Raw genomic sequence first — 17,771 nt, forward strand, 5'->3', positions numbered from 1 at the left:
ATCCAGACTAGATGGTGGATCAGCACCCCGTGGACCAATCACCAGATCCTGATGCACACACACACACACGCACACGCACACATTAAGTCATTTACACTACCTGACACAGCTGCGTTTAAAATTGAACTGGAAGTTAAGTGCTGGGCGTCCGGTCAGAGGAGAACTGACCTCAACTGAGTCTGGTTTCTCCCAAGGTTTTTTTTCTCCATTCTGTATGCATTGTTTCCTTGCCACTGTCGCCTCTGGCTTGCTTGGTTGGGGACACTTAACTTCTAGTGATTATCGTTGAATTGACTACAGAGACCGTCTCTGCATTTAATAAGAAATTGGTCACTCTCGTCATTATACATCCCTGTCATTATACTGTACAGTGCTTTGATGCAACCTGTGTTGTTAAAAGCGCTATATAAATAAAAATGATTGATTGATTGATTGACTTGTTTGACCCCATTATCTGATAGGTGACCAGCAGTGTTATTTCTTCCGTGTGAAAGATTATATTTTGTAAACTGCTGCTGTCACATGGAAACTGGAAATGCTCAAACCCCTCTTGACAACATTAGACAGAGATGAGGCAATACAGCTGTGAAAAAAATTCTCTCTCACCTTTTTTTTATGCATCCTTTATGCAAAATGGAAATACTTGAGTGTTGTTCTAACATTAACAGATGAAGATACAACTGTAACAGGAAAACTAAGAAATCATACACCTCATGGATGATGCATGGTATACAGTTAAGTGACATTTTATTAAAATGGTATAGTTATTAATAATGCTAGATGTTATTTATTGCTCCCAAAATTTGACTTTTTCCGCTCTGATTACCCTGGACATTTACATACAGCATTTTACATACTTTGCATTGACAGAAAATACTTTAGTGCTCTGAAAGTGGTTATAGCCCGTGGATCAAACACAGATCAGAATCATCATCATCTTCATCAAGAACAATGTCTTCCGTCATCATTTTGGTCTCAGTGGTTGCTGTATTTTATCAGGGTTTGTATAATTCGACTAGATCTTTATCTCATAGACTAACACTTGTCATACTTTGGTACTTCATGGTATGTGTGACTCTTTTAGAGTGCAGAGGACAGGTCGTCATCACTCATACGCCATTAATAACAACAGCTCAACCAGGACAAGAAGTACGACTAAACTGCAAAGCCAACAGACCGGTGCATCTTAATAACCACATGACTTGGTACTTCAAGGATTCTGGAGGATCTACTAAACTGCTTGTATACCATGCCACAAATCGATTTGCTGGAGTTCCTTCTAGATTCACAGGAAGTGGACATGGAGCAGACTTTACTCTGACCATCAGTGGAGTTCGGCCTGAAGATGCAGGACATTATTTCTGTCACAGTGACCACACCGGTAAAATATTCACACAGTGATAAAGAGCCGTACAAAAACCTCCGTCACACTGCACTGCACTGATACAGAAGACACTGCAGCTGCTTAAAACACACACAAACACACACACACACCACAAAAATAGATGTTCATTCTCATAGAAAACATCTGCCAATCTGAAAACGAGCATTCAGACAACTTCAAAGACATCAGAAGTGATTATGAAAATGCATACAGTAGAGTTCTACATGTTCATATGTCTATATATTTTGTTGACCCTGGTACAACATTTTAATCCAGAAATTTCATTTTGACCATATCTTTACACCTAAACTTAACCTTAACCACGAGTAATACCTAAAATCAGAGGAAATGATACTGAAGTACAAGCACCAAACATTCATTGTAAGCCTAAACGTCACAAAAACTATAAACTGTTTTTTAAACTCTGATTGGATACAGTGTTTTTCTTACCTCCCTAACAACATAATGAGAAAATTCACAAAACAAATCTTTTTTTTTTCAACTCCTCTGCCTAATTTTTTTCAGTTGAGTCAACTTAAATTTTAGTTACTTATTGTTCCACCTCTCTCCTGGACTTTTTAGATACTTGACTTATGTCTCAACCAGTTACTGGAGTGCCCATCATTTCCCATCACCTCTTGCACTCATGATTGTCTAATCATGTCTTTTGCTGATTGTTTCATCCTTCATACCCCATTTTCAGTTTGTTTGTTGCTGGAGTTAGACGTTGTCTGAATTCTCCTTCTGCCATCAGTGGTTCAACCATAACTTCACGAAGATACTAGAACACTTTTTCTTTTATGCAGTTCTGTCTTGGGGGACTGTCTGCAATGGAAAGATAAGTCTTGTATGTGTATTTACGCTTTTTTTTTGCACAAACAGTATTTTTTTCATTGCGTGCCAACACAAAACTGCACATGTAAAGTGTGTACACCTGTGGCTGTCCAAAATGGCACCATGATGACGTCACTTTCTTTCTGTACAATTTTTATAGCTTCATAAGATTACGGTTGAGTCACTGATGGCAGATGGGGCACTCAGACAGTCTTTTATACTTTACTGCAGCGTGACAGTGGTAATTGTTTGGCTGTCAATGGGACAGTCACAAGCCTCCTGAGGTTATCTTTATGTTAAACTGTGTTCTGAGGTTTTAGGGGTTTGGAACAACATCACCTCCATCATCGGACCCTTAGAATTGTCTTAACCTTCCCCTTATGGCACCCATGCATGATTTATAACAATTGTGTTTTAAGATCTCACATTTTACAGATACGTCCACAAAATATGTAACAATTATCGTTTGCGCTTCTGTTTTTGTGTGTTCTTTGCAAATTACTTGTTGCTTATCTTTCTGTTTTTGTTCTAATGCAGACTCCTTTTTGGATTTAAATACAATCTGCAAACAGATCTATATCATATTCATATTTCGTTTTTTCATCTAATTGTAATAGTTTATTTTAAGTCTGCTTTGTTTCAGTTACTGAAGACCATTTGCAAATGCAAAACTACTAGTTCTGTTGTAAATGCTGTTTTTAGATGACTTTATAATCGACTCAGCAGGTGTTGTCATGCTTCACTGGGAGAAGTTAATTTGAGTATCTGACATTAAATCGTTTAAGAAAGTTGACATTTCATACAATGTGACAATCTCAACTCATTCTGAAACATTCTGTCAACATTTCAAATGATATTTTAACTATTGAACTAGACTTCATGACATGCTATCGGAGACGCCACATGGTATTAGAATATTTCATGGAATATTTGTGTTTTTAAACATATATTTGTCACGCCAAGACCAGGAAGAGAATCAAAGATATAAAGGGTTTTATTTCAGCTCAAAGAGAGAATCATTATTATGAATGATTATGAATTAATCAGAGAAACAGAAGACTGCATCATGTCTACTGTGAGCACTGATCTCTGTTGAATTGTTGAATGACAGGAAGCTGGCCGCTGCGTGTGGCCTCACAGGTCACTGAGACGCTCTCCATCCACTGCTGTTCAGAGAGAGTCAGGCTGCTGCTCCAGCTGTACAGACCATCCTCCTGCAGGACCCCGACGGTGCTGTCCTGAGACCCTCCGCTGCTGCCCTCCAGCGTCCAGCTCAAGCTCCAATCTGACGGGAATCCCCCGCTGGCCACACACATCAGTGTCGCTGCGCTCTTTGAGGACATGGCTGCGCTGGACGGGGGCAGGACGCTTAGTTTAGGAGGAGTGATGACTGAGAAAAGAGCAGACCAAGTAATATATTATGAAAGTTTTTCAAGACTAATAAGGGAAATCGTGTAGTTAGCCACTATAAGTAACTGAATAACTGCTTGGATTATTTTATCTATTTTTATGAACTCAATGCAACCACACTAACACACACATCCAGAAAATGAAGGTAGATGTTATTGAAAAGTCACACTGCCTCTGGGAAAAATAAGAGCACTGTAATGTGTTGAATGTGCATACGAAGTGCGTTTAAAGTTCAAAAAAGAATATTGACAAAATAACTATACTTGCAGATTATATTTTTTTATAATGTCAATAATACTACATTTTTGTTTTAATAATTTTCTGTCATAAAGTACTTTTTTTTATATACTGACGCGTGAAATATTTGATAATAATTTTAAATATTTAAAGTAAATAGATTTTAAACTGTAATACGTGTCATCATGTCACATCTTTGTGTTGTTGTTTCATGTCCCACAAGCTTTTTATTATTATTTAAAAGGTATTATTTCCTTAATAAGTACTCTATGTAACTCTATATGCTGAACTGTACTCCTTCCAGTGAGGCATAAAATATATTTCATAAATGTCAAGTTGGCAAGTTTAAATGCTACATTTCTGAACAAATCCAACGAAATATATCTTGGCCAGAATAACAATTTGATATATTAGTTTGTTGTCTTTGATATTGTTGCTACATCCCACATATTATGACAAAATGATCTAATAGCATGTAAGAAGTAGACTTTCATAGTAACTTTTAAGTTTAACTATTAAAAAATAAACCTACATTGAGAAAGATGTAAGCATGGAAAAGTAGTTTTCCCAATACAAATGAAAGCATTCAAATTATAAAGTGATACATCTTAGAAATATGACTGAATAAGAATATACTGTATTGTATTAAAATGATTTGAACAGTAACTTACTGCCAACATCCAGTCTGGCGCCGCTGCTGAAAGTCCATCACAGTGATACAAACTAATGGAGCAGCTGCACAAAAACCTCTGCACGCTTCAGCAGCTCTTCATCTACACAACAACTGCTGCGCTTCTACTTGCTATTGTCATCAAATACCAATAGAAATGAAAAATTACTTATCATTGGCATTCATTACCAATTTAATATATATATCACTGTATTCACGTCATAAACTAATATAAGTTTTTAATTTTTTTTATTGTTGTTATATCAAGTATAGTATTACCCCTGCAAACACCAGTGCTGACTTTTTGCACAGGCACAGTGGGCTAGGGCTAGTCCACACCAAACCTAGACCCTTTCCGGGCCTAGAACAACTTTTGTACCTGTGGGCCCGTGCAGGTTTTGTGTGGTCAGAAAACATTGACTGGCCTTTCTTTAGCCACTTAATTAAACTGGAATGGCTCAAAACAAAAGATGCCTTTTCAGAACCTGTTTTATATAGACCAGGAATCCTCAAATCTGGCCTACAGCCTACAAATGTGACCTCCGGAGGATGCAGTCTTCCTTTTGAGAAATGGCCACAGTGGATGGTCCAGTTAACAGATTCACAAATCAGATTAGGAATGTATGTGATTATAATCAATTGACTAATTGAGTAGCAAAAACCCCAGTGAAATTTGGCTAGGGGACTTTGCACACCTCTCCCCGTGCATATGGATATGAAGAGGCAACAGCTGCATCCGCTCAGATTTTTGCTCTGGAGCTGATTGAGTGAATGAATTTCAACTCCACAAAGCCAAACATTTCTGAGATCTGTAAAGAGAAGACGCTGTTCTGGTTGACTTACCACTAGGCAATATAACCATGACGTCTTAAGCATGTGACTTCATTACCATCCTGTCAGTACATTCTCTTTACATAACAATATAACCAAAAGTGTCCTATATACGTAATCTATTGATAACACATTAGTAATAACATGACCGGAATGCTAAATGCAAAATGTGCCGACCAGTGGGCCCCCATGATCAGGATTAAGAACCATTGCTTAAAGATAAATTGAGAATGATTTGCTTTCCTGCTAAGGTTCACCGGTTGCCAGGGACATGTCTCCTCAGAGTAACATCTAATGAGTTGATGCACCCTTCGCCTTGCAAAGTTCAAATTTCATTGCTGTTTTCCCTTGAAATCAGAAATGATTGGGGCTCCCAAGTAAACTCCTAATGTCGTCATAAACATAATTGGTGTGTTAGACTTGAAGCGGCGGCTGCAGCGACCAATCAGTGTATGATATCAAAGTAGATCTCCAGCAAGACGGCTGGGCAGCCCTGTTCTAAACACAACCAATTCAATGTAACATTTTCAGTCACATGGTATTGACATTTCTCTACAAGCATTGTTTTAGTGTGTGATATATTAGTTCTTTGGGCATAGTTTTGGAGCATCAGAGCATCAGTATCAATCGTCCCATCACTTCTTGAGAGTGAGATAAAGGAATTCAAGAGACAGACAAAACATCTTTTAAGGTCAAAGTAATAATTCAGTATTTTTGGTGTAAATGTGTATTATTTAAATATTTGTAGTCTCTTTCAGAGCGTGTAATTAGCAGTATTAACTTGAATGTAATGGTTTCTATCCATTGACTTGAAATTGCTGTACATTTTTAACAATATAGACATTAGTTATGTGGTGACAGCATGCTTTTCAGATACATATTAACTGTTTTTTCCCTTAAAGACTTAAGTTATAGTCGCTGAAAAGTATTACCAGTAAAACTGTAAGGCCACTTTGATCTTCTCAAGCTAATAGGTGTGAATGGGCCACATACACTTTGCCTCGATCTCCTGTCCGGACGGGATTGTTGAATCATACGTAATTGGGGATCGGTTACGAACTGGTATCCTTAGTAAGAGTCGTGGTCACACTTGTAGTTAGTATGAACTACACAGATCAAAATGCAATGCAGCAAGTCGGAGGAGTCCATAGAAAGAAGGAAATCAAATCAATTTAGACACAGGTGTGTGCACATGATATAAAAAAAAATTCTGACAAGATGTGCAATATTAGACAATGTTTTTATATAATGTTTATATTTGAAGGCTTTTCATCTAATTTTCATGCTTTATTTTAATTCAGCTTTGTTCCATTTATTGAAAACCACTTGAGAATCGAAAACCGCTTGTTCCGCTTTTTTGTTGTTAATAGCAACACTGTTGCAAATACTGTTTCGAGATGATTCTCATTTTATAATGGACTCTGCAGGTGTTGTCATGCTTCACTGAAACAAGATATTTCACTATATCTGACATTAAACACTTTGCCTGATTATTTTATAACTGTTGAATCATTGTTCATGCAGACTTCCTGACTACAAATGTGTTATTTGAGAGGCCACATGATATTAGTAGATTATTTAATGGAATATTTGTACTTTTAAACATTTATTTCTCACAGAAGGATCTAAAAGAGAATCAAAGATATAAAGGATTCTGTGCTCTTTGAGAACATCTCTGCACTGGATCTTAGTTTAGGGGAAGTGTTGATTGAGGAAAGAGGACTCTCTTAACAGACATCTCAACACATTTTGATATAGATGAATGACTAAATGTAATCATATTGACAGAGGTTTAATAACATGTTTTGGAAGCCACGGAGTTTGTAACTTTAAGCTTTTGCACTCTACCAAATACAACCACACCAACACTATCATCCTGAAAAGAGTCAATAATAAAGGTAGATGTTTTAAAAAAATGATTCTGTTCTCAGCCTTTGCGAAAATGAGGTTTTTGTAATCGTGCTGAATGTGAACAAAGTGTACTTAAAATCTTAAAAGTAATAATTAGAAAAAATATATATAATATAATGTAATTTTTTGTAAATTTTACCACTTTAAGTGTACTTAAAAAATTAACGTCAAATTAAATGTGTTACTAAATCTTAAATAAACTTACGTCCTGTTTTAAAAAAGTTCACTTATTTTATTGTTTTGACTATCACTAAAACAATAAGTATTTGATTGGAATTTTCATTGAACTGATACATTTAAAGTTAATAAATGTTAAAATGACTGAATTCCTATAAATTCTTTATCATTACAAATGTGCAATTGCAATACAGTCCATTGTTAAATTGCATTTAGCAGAAATTTAAACTCAAATAGATTTAGAACATGATTTACCATTAACAAAGGTTTTTTTTATTATTATTTCAAATACATGTTTGATTATAACAGTGTAACATAGACGAGGAGGCTGTGTTTGAATCCATGTGCAGTTGTTTAATAGGTACAAGACAACAGACAAATGTCTGAAGACACCAGAGAGTCAAGAAAACTAAGGCAGTCAGATCAGGAAAACAATACAAAAGTGCAAATCCAGGAATCGAGGAACAGGTAAACAGGCAGATAATCATACACAGAGAAAACAGTCAGAATCAATTGGAGGAACATTAGGAACATTCTGGTTTCCTGAACAGGAAATGATGAGTACTGCTAATACTCGGGCGAGGACTCCTTCTGCTGGCTAGATGTTTCACATAGGCCTATTGCATACTAGTTATTTACTGTCACCTTGCATCGAGAGTCTGGTGTGCTAATATGCTTTTATGTTTAACTTTTTAAGCCGAATTAAATATTCTCAGGAGGCATAATGATCCACAGAAGATGTGTTAAGTAATAAGCATTTGGTGTTTGTTGAATTGTATTTCTTGTTCACAAATAAGCAAAATAAACCTACACTGAGCATATTTATGAGAGGAATTTGTTTAACTTTATGTCACATTGATTTACCAGTTGTGAATTTTAAAGCAGGGTTTGGGTTACCATATAGGTTAATTATAAAGATACTTATCTGTATGACCATGGTTATAGCTCTATCCGTGGTTATACAAAAATTTATTGAGCAGTTTTTGTCAGTAAAACACAATTATTTTCATTTGTTTTCATTATTGGGGTATCATCTGGCTTACTTATCGATCATAATACTTTTATTAGCACAGAGGCAGTTTATTACATTATTGATGGAGCTAAAAAAAATAAAGATATACCACCCATAATTACAACAACAAAAAAAGATGACATAACTTAATTTTGGCAGTAACTACCCCAGATGAACTGATATCCTGACAATTTTATTAATATGTTTCGGCTGTAGGAGACTGTTCATATTCAGAAAAGATGTTTTCATAAACCCATTCCTATTCTGGAAACTGGAAGAACTACACATATGGTGGTTAATTTTATTACTAAAGCAAAGCAAACCATTTAAATACACATAGAGAAGTACATAAACATATTATTGTATCCCAGTTTGTGATGAATACAGTATAATCAAACCATGACTATTAATTTGTCTTTGAAGAGAGTTTATGACTTTTGCCCATAATGTTCTGGTTCATTTAAAATGCTTGTTTAAACAACAACTTGTCAGGCATAAGAAAAAGTGCCCAAGGATGTGTGCTAAGTGGTATGGATTGGGGGGTGTATTGTGAACGGGGAACAAACTGTCTACTTAGGAAGCCGTCTGGCATATTCTCAGGAGCTGACTCCTGTTCTCTGAATTCTCTGAACTTTCTCTGGACAGTTTTAGAATGAGTGCAAGACAGAGCATCCATCTTGACATTCAGCAAAAGGTAAAGTTGGTAAAGTTGAAACGGGTAATGAATAAAGCCCATCGAGCTTGTCTAGGATTCAATCTCTTTGCATCTCTAAGGTTTTGCAGATTCTTATGATCCGCCCATACTACAAAGAGACGTGCAGCGCCCTCCAGTCAACTCCTCTACTCCTCTAGAGCCAGAAGCTTTGTTGTCATAGTTGTCATAGTTTATCTCTGTCAGGCTGAGCTTCCAGGAGAAGTGGGCACATGGTCAAGATGGATTCCCCTGATGGTCAGATAAGATGGCTCCTACCTCAGTATGTGGACAACACCCCTCTAAAATCAGTCGGCAAAACGACATCAGACCTGCTTAATGTTTGCCATTTAGGCTAATGTTAACACTGTCCCAGACAGTCTGTCTACTTGGGGCCCCCACAGTGATCATGATTTCTATTGAGTGGGAAAATATTGAATTTCTCTGAAACGACATGTCAGTTTTACTACTGGATGTCCTCTACATAGGGCTTTTCAAAGATACCAAATGATTGGATGTTTCACCATGACTACTTCCTCTCTATGGTCTTAGAAGCTGGAACTGTTGATTCTGAATGCCATAGGCAGATTACTATGACCCCGGTAACATGATTTCTGATATATGATTGGACAAAATCTGCAATATAAACATAGTTCTAGAAGCAGCGCAACCAAGAGAAAAGCTATGAATAGACTATTGGAGACAATTTAATACTCATTCATGGAAAAATAAAGTAAGACTAAGTGATTCTTAGAGTTTAGGCCAGCAGACAAGGCTAATAATGGCCCATTGCTGTGTTCAAGAGTTTATAGTTAAAACTATATATTTTAGTCTGTAAACTATATATAAATGTTTACAGAAAAAAAAAAAATCCATTTTATGCTGTTTTAATGAACGGCTTAAATGTTATGTGTCTTTAACATAATTAACACATTACTATTAATTTATTATAAATTGTATTCTAGTATTAAAATATCAGTGACAGTAACTGTAGTTTACTGAAAAGCTTTGCATTTGAAAAAGCAACATGTGCAAAACATCTTTCCCAAAGTAAAGCATTTATAAACCTCTTGGCCAACAAAATATTTAACAACATGCATCTGCTTGCAAATTATAATCAGAAGAACACAGATAAACAATATATTGTTGTAACAGTGTGTTTTAGTCATGTTAAATCAGTGAAAGCAGTTCAATCTCCTGTTTCCTGGAACAACATGCATTACCTTTGTTCTTTGTGGCATATATAGAGTTTTAGCACGAGGGCTTGGGATGGAGATTTACTCACAGAACTGTGATTCACAGACAAGCTGCACGTAAAATCACATTCTATTAATCGTGCAGCATTATGAACAAGTCATCCATTCAAAATCTTACTCTACTGATTTTTTACAAAGATTGATTAATTTAAAAACAAAAAAACTTTGGTCAAAAAAATAAATAAAAATCATGGATTAACTAAATGCATTATTTCTGTATTACCTCTGCTTTCCTCTCTGTCCACTGATGTAATCCTCATCTCCCACCGGAGCGATAATGGATACTGGAGATACTGATCTCTTTCGCTTCCTGCTGGTGATTCTAAGTAAATGAGAAACATTTCGGATTGTTTCTCTACAGAGTAATACAATAAGCATTTAAAGATGCAACTAAACATTTAAATTTCCATGTTATAATTTAATTGTAAAGTTGCCTTTAAACTGGATACAAGGAATGAAAGACTAGAACAGTGGTTCCCAACCTGTGTGCCGCGGCACTAAGGGGTGCCGTGAGATCTTTTGAGGGTGCCGCCAAAATTTCAACAAAATTTTTTTATTAAGGCAGAATCAGTGTAAACAGTATTCTCATATCATCTAGGACTAGGTATAAGGTGTTGTTGCATGCAAACTCTCGAAATGAAACAAATAAATAAATAATAATAAAAAAGCTACGGAGATTTTAAATATCTATTTCCTTATAAGGGTGCCGGGAACTTTTGAAAGGCTTTCCAAGGGTGCCTCAAACAAGAAAAGGTTGGGAACCACTGGACTAGAACCTCATAATATTGGACCGGATCCAGTGACCCTGGACCACAAAAGTGTATTATAGTAATAACCAAAAACCAAGTCAAGTCAACTTTGTCAAATCTTCAACAAGAACAGTAAATATGGAGAATTGAAATTGCGTTACTAGAGAAGCAGAGACATGAGGCATTCGTGACCCAGAGGACTGAGACTGAGGACTCAGGCTGGATGAATATTCACAGACGGCAAATGCAGACACCTCTGGAGCAGGCCAGCAGACGGGAGGGGTCTCAGGAGGCAGACACGTGGACGAGAAAGTCCTTTGAAGCAGGCCCGTGGACTTGAATGGGCACCAGAGTGGATTGATGGGCAGGAATGGGATCAGGAGCAGATTTGCAGACTGGTGTAGAAGTTGAGCAGTGTGTGGCCCAAACACACAAAATAGCAATCGCCATTATAGGAAGTGCAGTGGATGAAGTGCAGAGAACAGTCTCAGGGATGACTTAAGCTGAAGCCCTGGGAATACCAGCTGCCCTCACTGAGATCACTGGTGGGTTCGCCAGACTGGATATCAGCCTCAAATACCCTCAGAACGCCCTGCTGTCCTCAAATGCAGCATCCCCAATGCCTGGAAATACTGGAGAGGTATCCATAGTGGCTGAGAACTGGGACTGGATATTTGCAATGGCTGAAGGTTCCGGTGTGGCAGCAAACTTGTGCAGTAGCTCAGGGTTGGCTGCCCTCTTTGATAGCGGCTCTGGGAAGGCATCCCTCTTGGACAGCGGCTTTGGGAAAGTGGCAGGGGTTCAGGCATGGTGGCCATCTTGGCTGAGGGATCAGGTGTAGTGGACATTTTGTGAAGGGCTCTTCTGGCAAAGCCACTATTACAGGGGTCGATGCAGTGTTCTCCTCCTCCGCAATACCCTAACAAAAAATTTGTGTTTTGAGTGGTTCATTCCTTCACAAAAGAAGTCAATCAAAACACAGTCCGGTAAGATAAGCCAGGTTTAGATATTCCTGGGTGTAGTCTTCAAGCGTCCGGGTGCCCTGCTTGAGAGTTAGTAAAGACATTGCGAGGCACATATCTGGCCATGATTCGGATGACAAGCCACTGAATCCTGGTTTGATGTAGCATTCTGTCACGAATGAGGGTTTAATAGGCAAATCCAAGGAATAACAAGGTATAGACTAACAGCAATGTTACATACAGGTAAAAGACCTGCTTCTGGATTTATAGTCCCCAAACAGGAAGTATCCGCAGAGGAAGCAATCACAAATCATCCAGAGGTAAGGGCTCCCTCTGCTGGTTTGGCGTAACAAATGGTTGGTTTTTCTTTCATTAATATTATTAGGATATTAAGTAAACTTGATGTTCCATGATTATATTCTGTAAATTTACTGCTGTAAATATGGGCTATCATTTGCATCAAATTCAAGATTTTTTGTTGTGTCTCTCTCAATCAAATATTGTCCTGTCCTAAAAAACCATACATCAATAGAAAACGTATTTATTAAGCTTTCAGATGATAGCCCAACTATCAATTTTAAAATTTACCCTCATGACTGGTCCAGAGTCATAAATGTTCTCTTTTGTCTTTTGTTGCATTGTACTGCTCATGTCCAGACTAGAATTATTATTTCCCAATATGGCAAATTTGTTTTGGGCTGAAAACTGATTATTTTAATTTTTTAGTTAAACTACAATGTTTATTCTATCAAGAATTTATTATATGAACATGAACTTACTTTCTACATTAAGTAGGCCCATCAGTCCCATCAGCCTTTTGAGTCCCATCAGCCTTTTGAAAACGATGCTACACCCCTGGCGGGATAAATAGATAAGGAACACTTCCTAGTTACGTGATACTAACTCAAGGTCAGAGGTCACAGGAGGTTTATCCTTTAGTGTAGGGGGCAGAAACATAGAGTTGTTACTCTTCACAGACATACAACTGAATTCTGAAGATGCTGCTGTCTGAGCGACAACAGAAGACTCACACTCTTTTTTATCACACACACTCATTTCACAAACAGGATTCTCCTCTTTTCTCTCCTTACATACACCATTTACAAGCTGATTCGATTTGAGGTTTGTATGTGGAAACAACATACCTAATACACTTCATTGTGATACACTGAAGAGATACTGAGAATAGTGTAATAATAATAATATTTGTGGCAACAATTGTTGAGGCTGATCTTGCTGGCCACTTCCTTATTGTGGTGAGGCATTTATATGGACTTCCTGTTAATATTTATGCCCCAAATTGGGATGAACACCCAATTTTTCAGTAACACATCATCTGACACTTGCTGGGGACCTTTCCCCTGCTCTGGGACCTAGACTTATAATAGAAAGAATCTAGACCTGTTTCAATATCCAAATCAGTGCATACAGTCCTGATTTTTCTAAAAACATTTGGGATAGCCAATGTTTAGAGATTCTATAACCCTACTACCAGGTCTTTTATTTTACTCTCTGGTACATAACTCCTATTCAAAAATAGATCTCTTTTGACAAATCTCTCACAGTTGGGAGTATGAAGCCATATTTATCTCAGAGTGAGGTCCGCTAACTATGACTATATGTATTGCTACCAGAGAACTAAACTACTGACCCTCTTGCTTGCTTTGTTAGGGACACATAACTTCTAGTGATTATCGTCAAATTGATTACAGAGACCGTCTTCATCATTTAATAATAAATTGTTCAATCTCGTCATTATACATACCTATCATTATATTCTTCTACTTTATATTGTTCACTGCTTTGATATAACCTGTGTTGTTAAAGCACTATATAAATAAAAATGATTGATTGATTGATTGATTGATTGACCCTGGAGGTTTAATTTCTCATACAAGTCGTTTGTGAGTTATATTACTTCAGAAAGGGACTCTTTTCTCTCTCCCTTTTTTTAAGTAGGACCCCAGTAATGTCTGTCAACTATATGGGAAGCGTCGAAGGCATACCTTAGAGGCCAAATTATTGTGTTATGTGTATGCCAGAATAAAATTAATTGACTTAAGAATTTGACAGATCTGCATACTGACAGTATAGAAATTCATTCTTGTTTTCATAAATTTTATCAAAATTACTATTTCAGAAATTGAAGCAGCAATTGGGGGTATTCGGTCTGGCAAAACACCAGGTCCAGATGGATACCCAACTGAAGTTCTGTACTCCACTTTCTTCATTATTGCTGTCTATCTTTGAAAATTCTTTATTATCTCATTCTTTTACCACACACTATGCATCAAGCAGTCATTTTTCTGACTCTTAAAAAAGAGAAAGAATTTCAGTCTTAAATACTGATGCTAAGATCCTAAGCAATGTTCTAGTTCTAGGTGTATAGAAGATGTTCTTCCAGTAGTTATATCACCTGATCAAATAGGCTTTATCAAGAATCAATATTTTCTTTTTTTTAAACCCGATGTCCGATTCTTCAAAAAGTTTTCTGTTCCATATCGCAATTGAACCTCTAGCCAATAGCATTAAGGTTATCTAATAATATTGGAGGGGTGTGTGGCGGGGTGTTTGGGGGGGGGGGATTTTGAGCATAAAGTATCCTTATGCTGACAATGTGTTGGATATTTCTGACCCATCCTCAAATCTTCCTAATTTTTTTCACTTGCTCAGTGAGTTTGGTCAACTAGCTATAGCTATAAACTTAATTACCAAAAGAGTGAATTACTGGTCAGTAAATGCTATGGCAATTTTGTACCTCCTGGAGAAACATGAGAGAGAGAAAGAGAGAGAGAAATCATCACAATCCAGTATTATGTTCTAAGGTACCATTGGCACATCATTTATCTGCCTCCTTTGAACAATTAGTCCAGAGATTTACTATTCTTTTAACATATTAATGCTGATGTGCTACGTGCTACACATATATAGCAGATGCGGTTAAAACATGAAATATGAAACATGAATCAGCATCCATAACCCTTCCTTTAGCACATTTCTCAACCGTTAGATTTTGTTAAATTTTTTCTCATTTAAATGTTTTCTTTGCAAAATTAAGAAAAGGGAAAAAAACAGATCTTAACATGTATATTTATACATGTGTGTGTGTGTGTGTGTGTGTGTGTGTGTGTGTGTGTGTGAAGTAAAAACTTTCTCTGTTTAAAATTTTCGATCAAGTGAAATGGCGTCAACTTTATGTTTGTAGCGCTTTATACATTGTTTCATATTAAATAATAATAATCTAGAGAATAATATAGAGAATGGAAATGTGTCGTCACAGCTGCAATTGCATTCTGGGAATTAAGAACATGTAGGGGCGCTACAGCGGAGATCAGAAAATATAGCAAATGTAGCCATTGATATTATTATTGTTTATATTATTATACTTAAGGTCGTGTTGGAGTGGTTAAGGCTCACTTTAACGCTATTGATTAACGCTATGCAGTAAGGGTCCTTCCAATGTGATTTTAAGCTGAATCACATAAATATAAAATAATATAACGTCTACATTCACTAAGCAGCTGAAAGGTAAACTGAAACTCGCTATGGTAAACATCTTAAATAAGTCGTGGCTTAATAATTGATCTCTGGTCCCACACTACAAACAGAAGAAAATGATATGTGAAAATAATATCTGCGGCAGCTCATTGATACCCGGCTTTGCTTATACTTACTTAAAAAAATCCTTTCTGATGCACAACATTCATGTCCTGTAGAGTCCACCGTTAGCCAAAATCATGACAGTCCACCACATCAATCCTTGTTCTGGCAAGGTCTCTCTAGGTTATAAAATTAAACTTGAAAATAACCAACAGGGAACGTTCTCTTTAGGTTATTTTAAAAAGAACCCACAGGGAACGTTTCTAGAATGTTCTTAGTCAGTTCACAAAAAATGACCACATGGGAACGTTAGGAGAATGTTCTGTGTTTGTTGGGTGTTTACGGTCACTAGTCTCGCTGCTCAGGATAGAGATGAAGATCGCAGAATAAGAACTTGGATTTAGGAGATCCATTTTTAGGAGTAGTCAATACATCAATGTTTAAATGCTGAAAATGCGTATTTGTGCGTTTAGATGCTAAAAGTTATGTTTTAGTGTCTGTAAAAACGTAAGTAAATTTCATGTTTTACAAAACAACGTTTTGCATGAAATGCTTGAGATCATGTTGACCTACAGCAGCGGGATCGGAGTAAAGAGGTTAAGAGAACGTTCTGGGAACCTTGTAGGAACGTTCCTTTTGGTTAGCTAGGAAGTTTAGTGGAAGGTTAGAGGAATGTTTTGGGAAGCTACTGAGAATGTTCTGTAACATTGTGAGAACGTTCCCCTAACCTATCAAAAACGAATGTTCCCACAAAGTTCTGGGAACCAAAAATTGTTCGCTGGACAGCAAAGCCTGCGCCGGACTGACGCACTCGTTACAAAATTCAAATTTTCAAACGACTGATACGAATATCTTAATTGTTAAGTAAATACGTAGCAATTTGAACATTTTAAACTTTAAAATACGTAGAAAGTGTACAACAGTAAAAATGTATGTTTTTATGTTTGTAAATGTTGTTTTCATAATTATGCATAAACTGAATATTTACAATGGGAAGGCTGTGGAAAGAATACTAAATGGCAAGGATCTAGCATACTTCAATGAAAGCAAAGAAAATAGTTTTGTGAGGTCAGCAGTAAATTTAACCACAGTATCTCAAAGTTTAGCTAGACAAGGCAAATTGGAGGAGCTTGATCAAACCGCAAAAAGTAGAGATCATTATGCTGTCAGATACATAATAGTTATTGAGGTGAAACAAAATATCTTTCTGGTAAAATAGAGTTAGAAAAAAATTTGAAAGACCATTCCATATCAGCTAACTAGAGATCAGTTGCACAAACATCAAATTTATATAACATAGCAGAAGGAATGGTTACAGCTTGATTAATTACATTACACAAAAATATAGTCTTTTATGTTCCTATTAAAGTGGTTTTAGAAAAGGTTGCTACACAAAGGATGATATCATATGCTAATTAATCAAAAAACTATTTTGTAGTCTTCATATTGAAAAAAAGCATGTTGTGTAACCAAATTGGGTAAAATAGGTTTTAAACGAAGGCTATGTAATCACTGTAGTTCATTTGGATTTGCCCCTGAAATACAGTCATGGTCAAAAATATTGGTACCCTCGATAAATATGACCACAGACGATTGTGAAAATTTTTATTCTTTATTTATTAAAAAAAATAAATAAATCTTTTGTTAGATAATTAGAATTCTAATTCGGGGGATTCAAATAAAAAATTTAAATCCAAAATTTAAAATCCATTTGAAGCTTGTTCCATGCTCTGTATCCTGTTTTTGTCAGATTCTCTCAAAACTGGTTTAAGGTTGGCGGTTCTATAGTGTTGAGACCCTGTGGTGAGCCGAAGCTGTGGTTCTTTGCACTGCACCAGTTAAGGTTTGGCGTGGACTGGCCCTAGCCCTCTATGTCTGCATAAAGCCAGCATGGGCCCCCAGGCACATGTGTACAGGGTTATGTAAGTTTAAATTGGCACAAAACTGTTTAATGCAGTTTTATTTTTATGGCTATTTAGCTTTCTTTTGTTATAAGTCTTGACATTTGACATAAAAGGCGATTCATGAACAGAAATCCAGCAATAAA

The 17,771-nt window shown here is 36.6% G+C and overlaps 1 protein-coding gene and 1 gene segment (V, D, J or C); one reads left to right on the forward strand and one right to left on the reverse strand.

Annotated features, from left to right (window-relative positions):
* Nucleotides 1–17,771, forward strand: part of LOC122334574 (NACHT, LRR and PYD domains-containing protein 3-like) — a 498,320-nt gene that overhangs the window by 136,075 nt on the left and 344,474 nt on the right. The gene's annotated exons all lie outside the window — the stretch shown is intronic.
* On the reverse strand, nt 3,197–4,683 carry LOC122335562. The segment is given in 2 exon segments: nt 3,197–3,608; nt 4,537–4,683. A coding segment is annotated over 1 exon segment (273 nt).

This window comes from Puntigrus tetrazona, chromosome 3, assembly GCF_018831695.1.
Source record: "Puntigrus tetrazona isolate hp1 chromosome 3, ASM1883169v1, whole genome shotgun sequence".
NCBI lineage: Eukaryota > Metazoa > Chordata > Actinopteri > Cypriniformes > Cyprinidae > Puntigrus > Puntigrus tetrazona.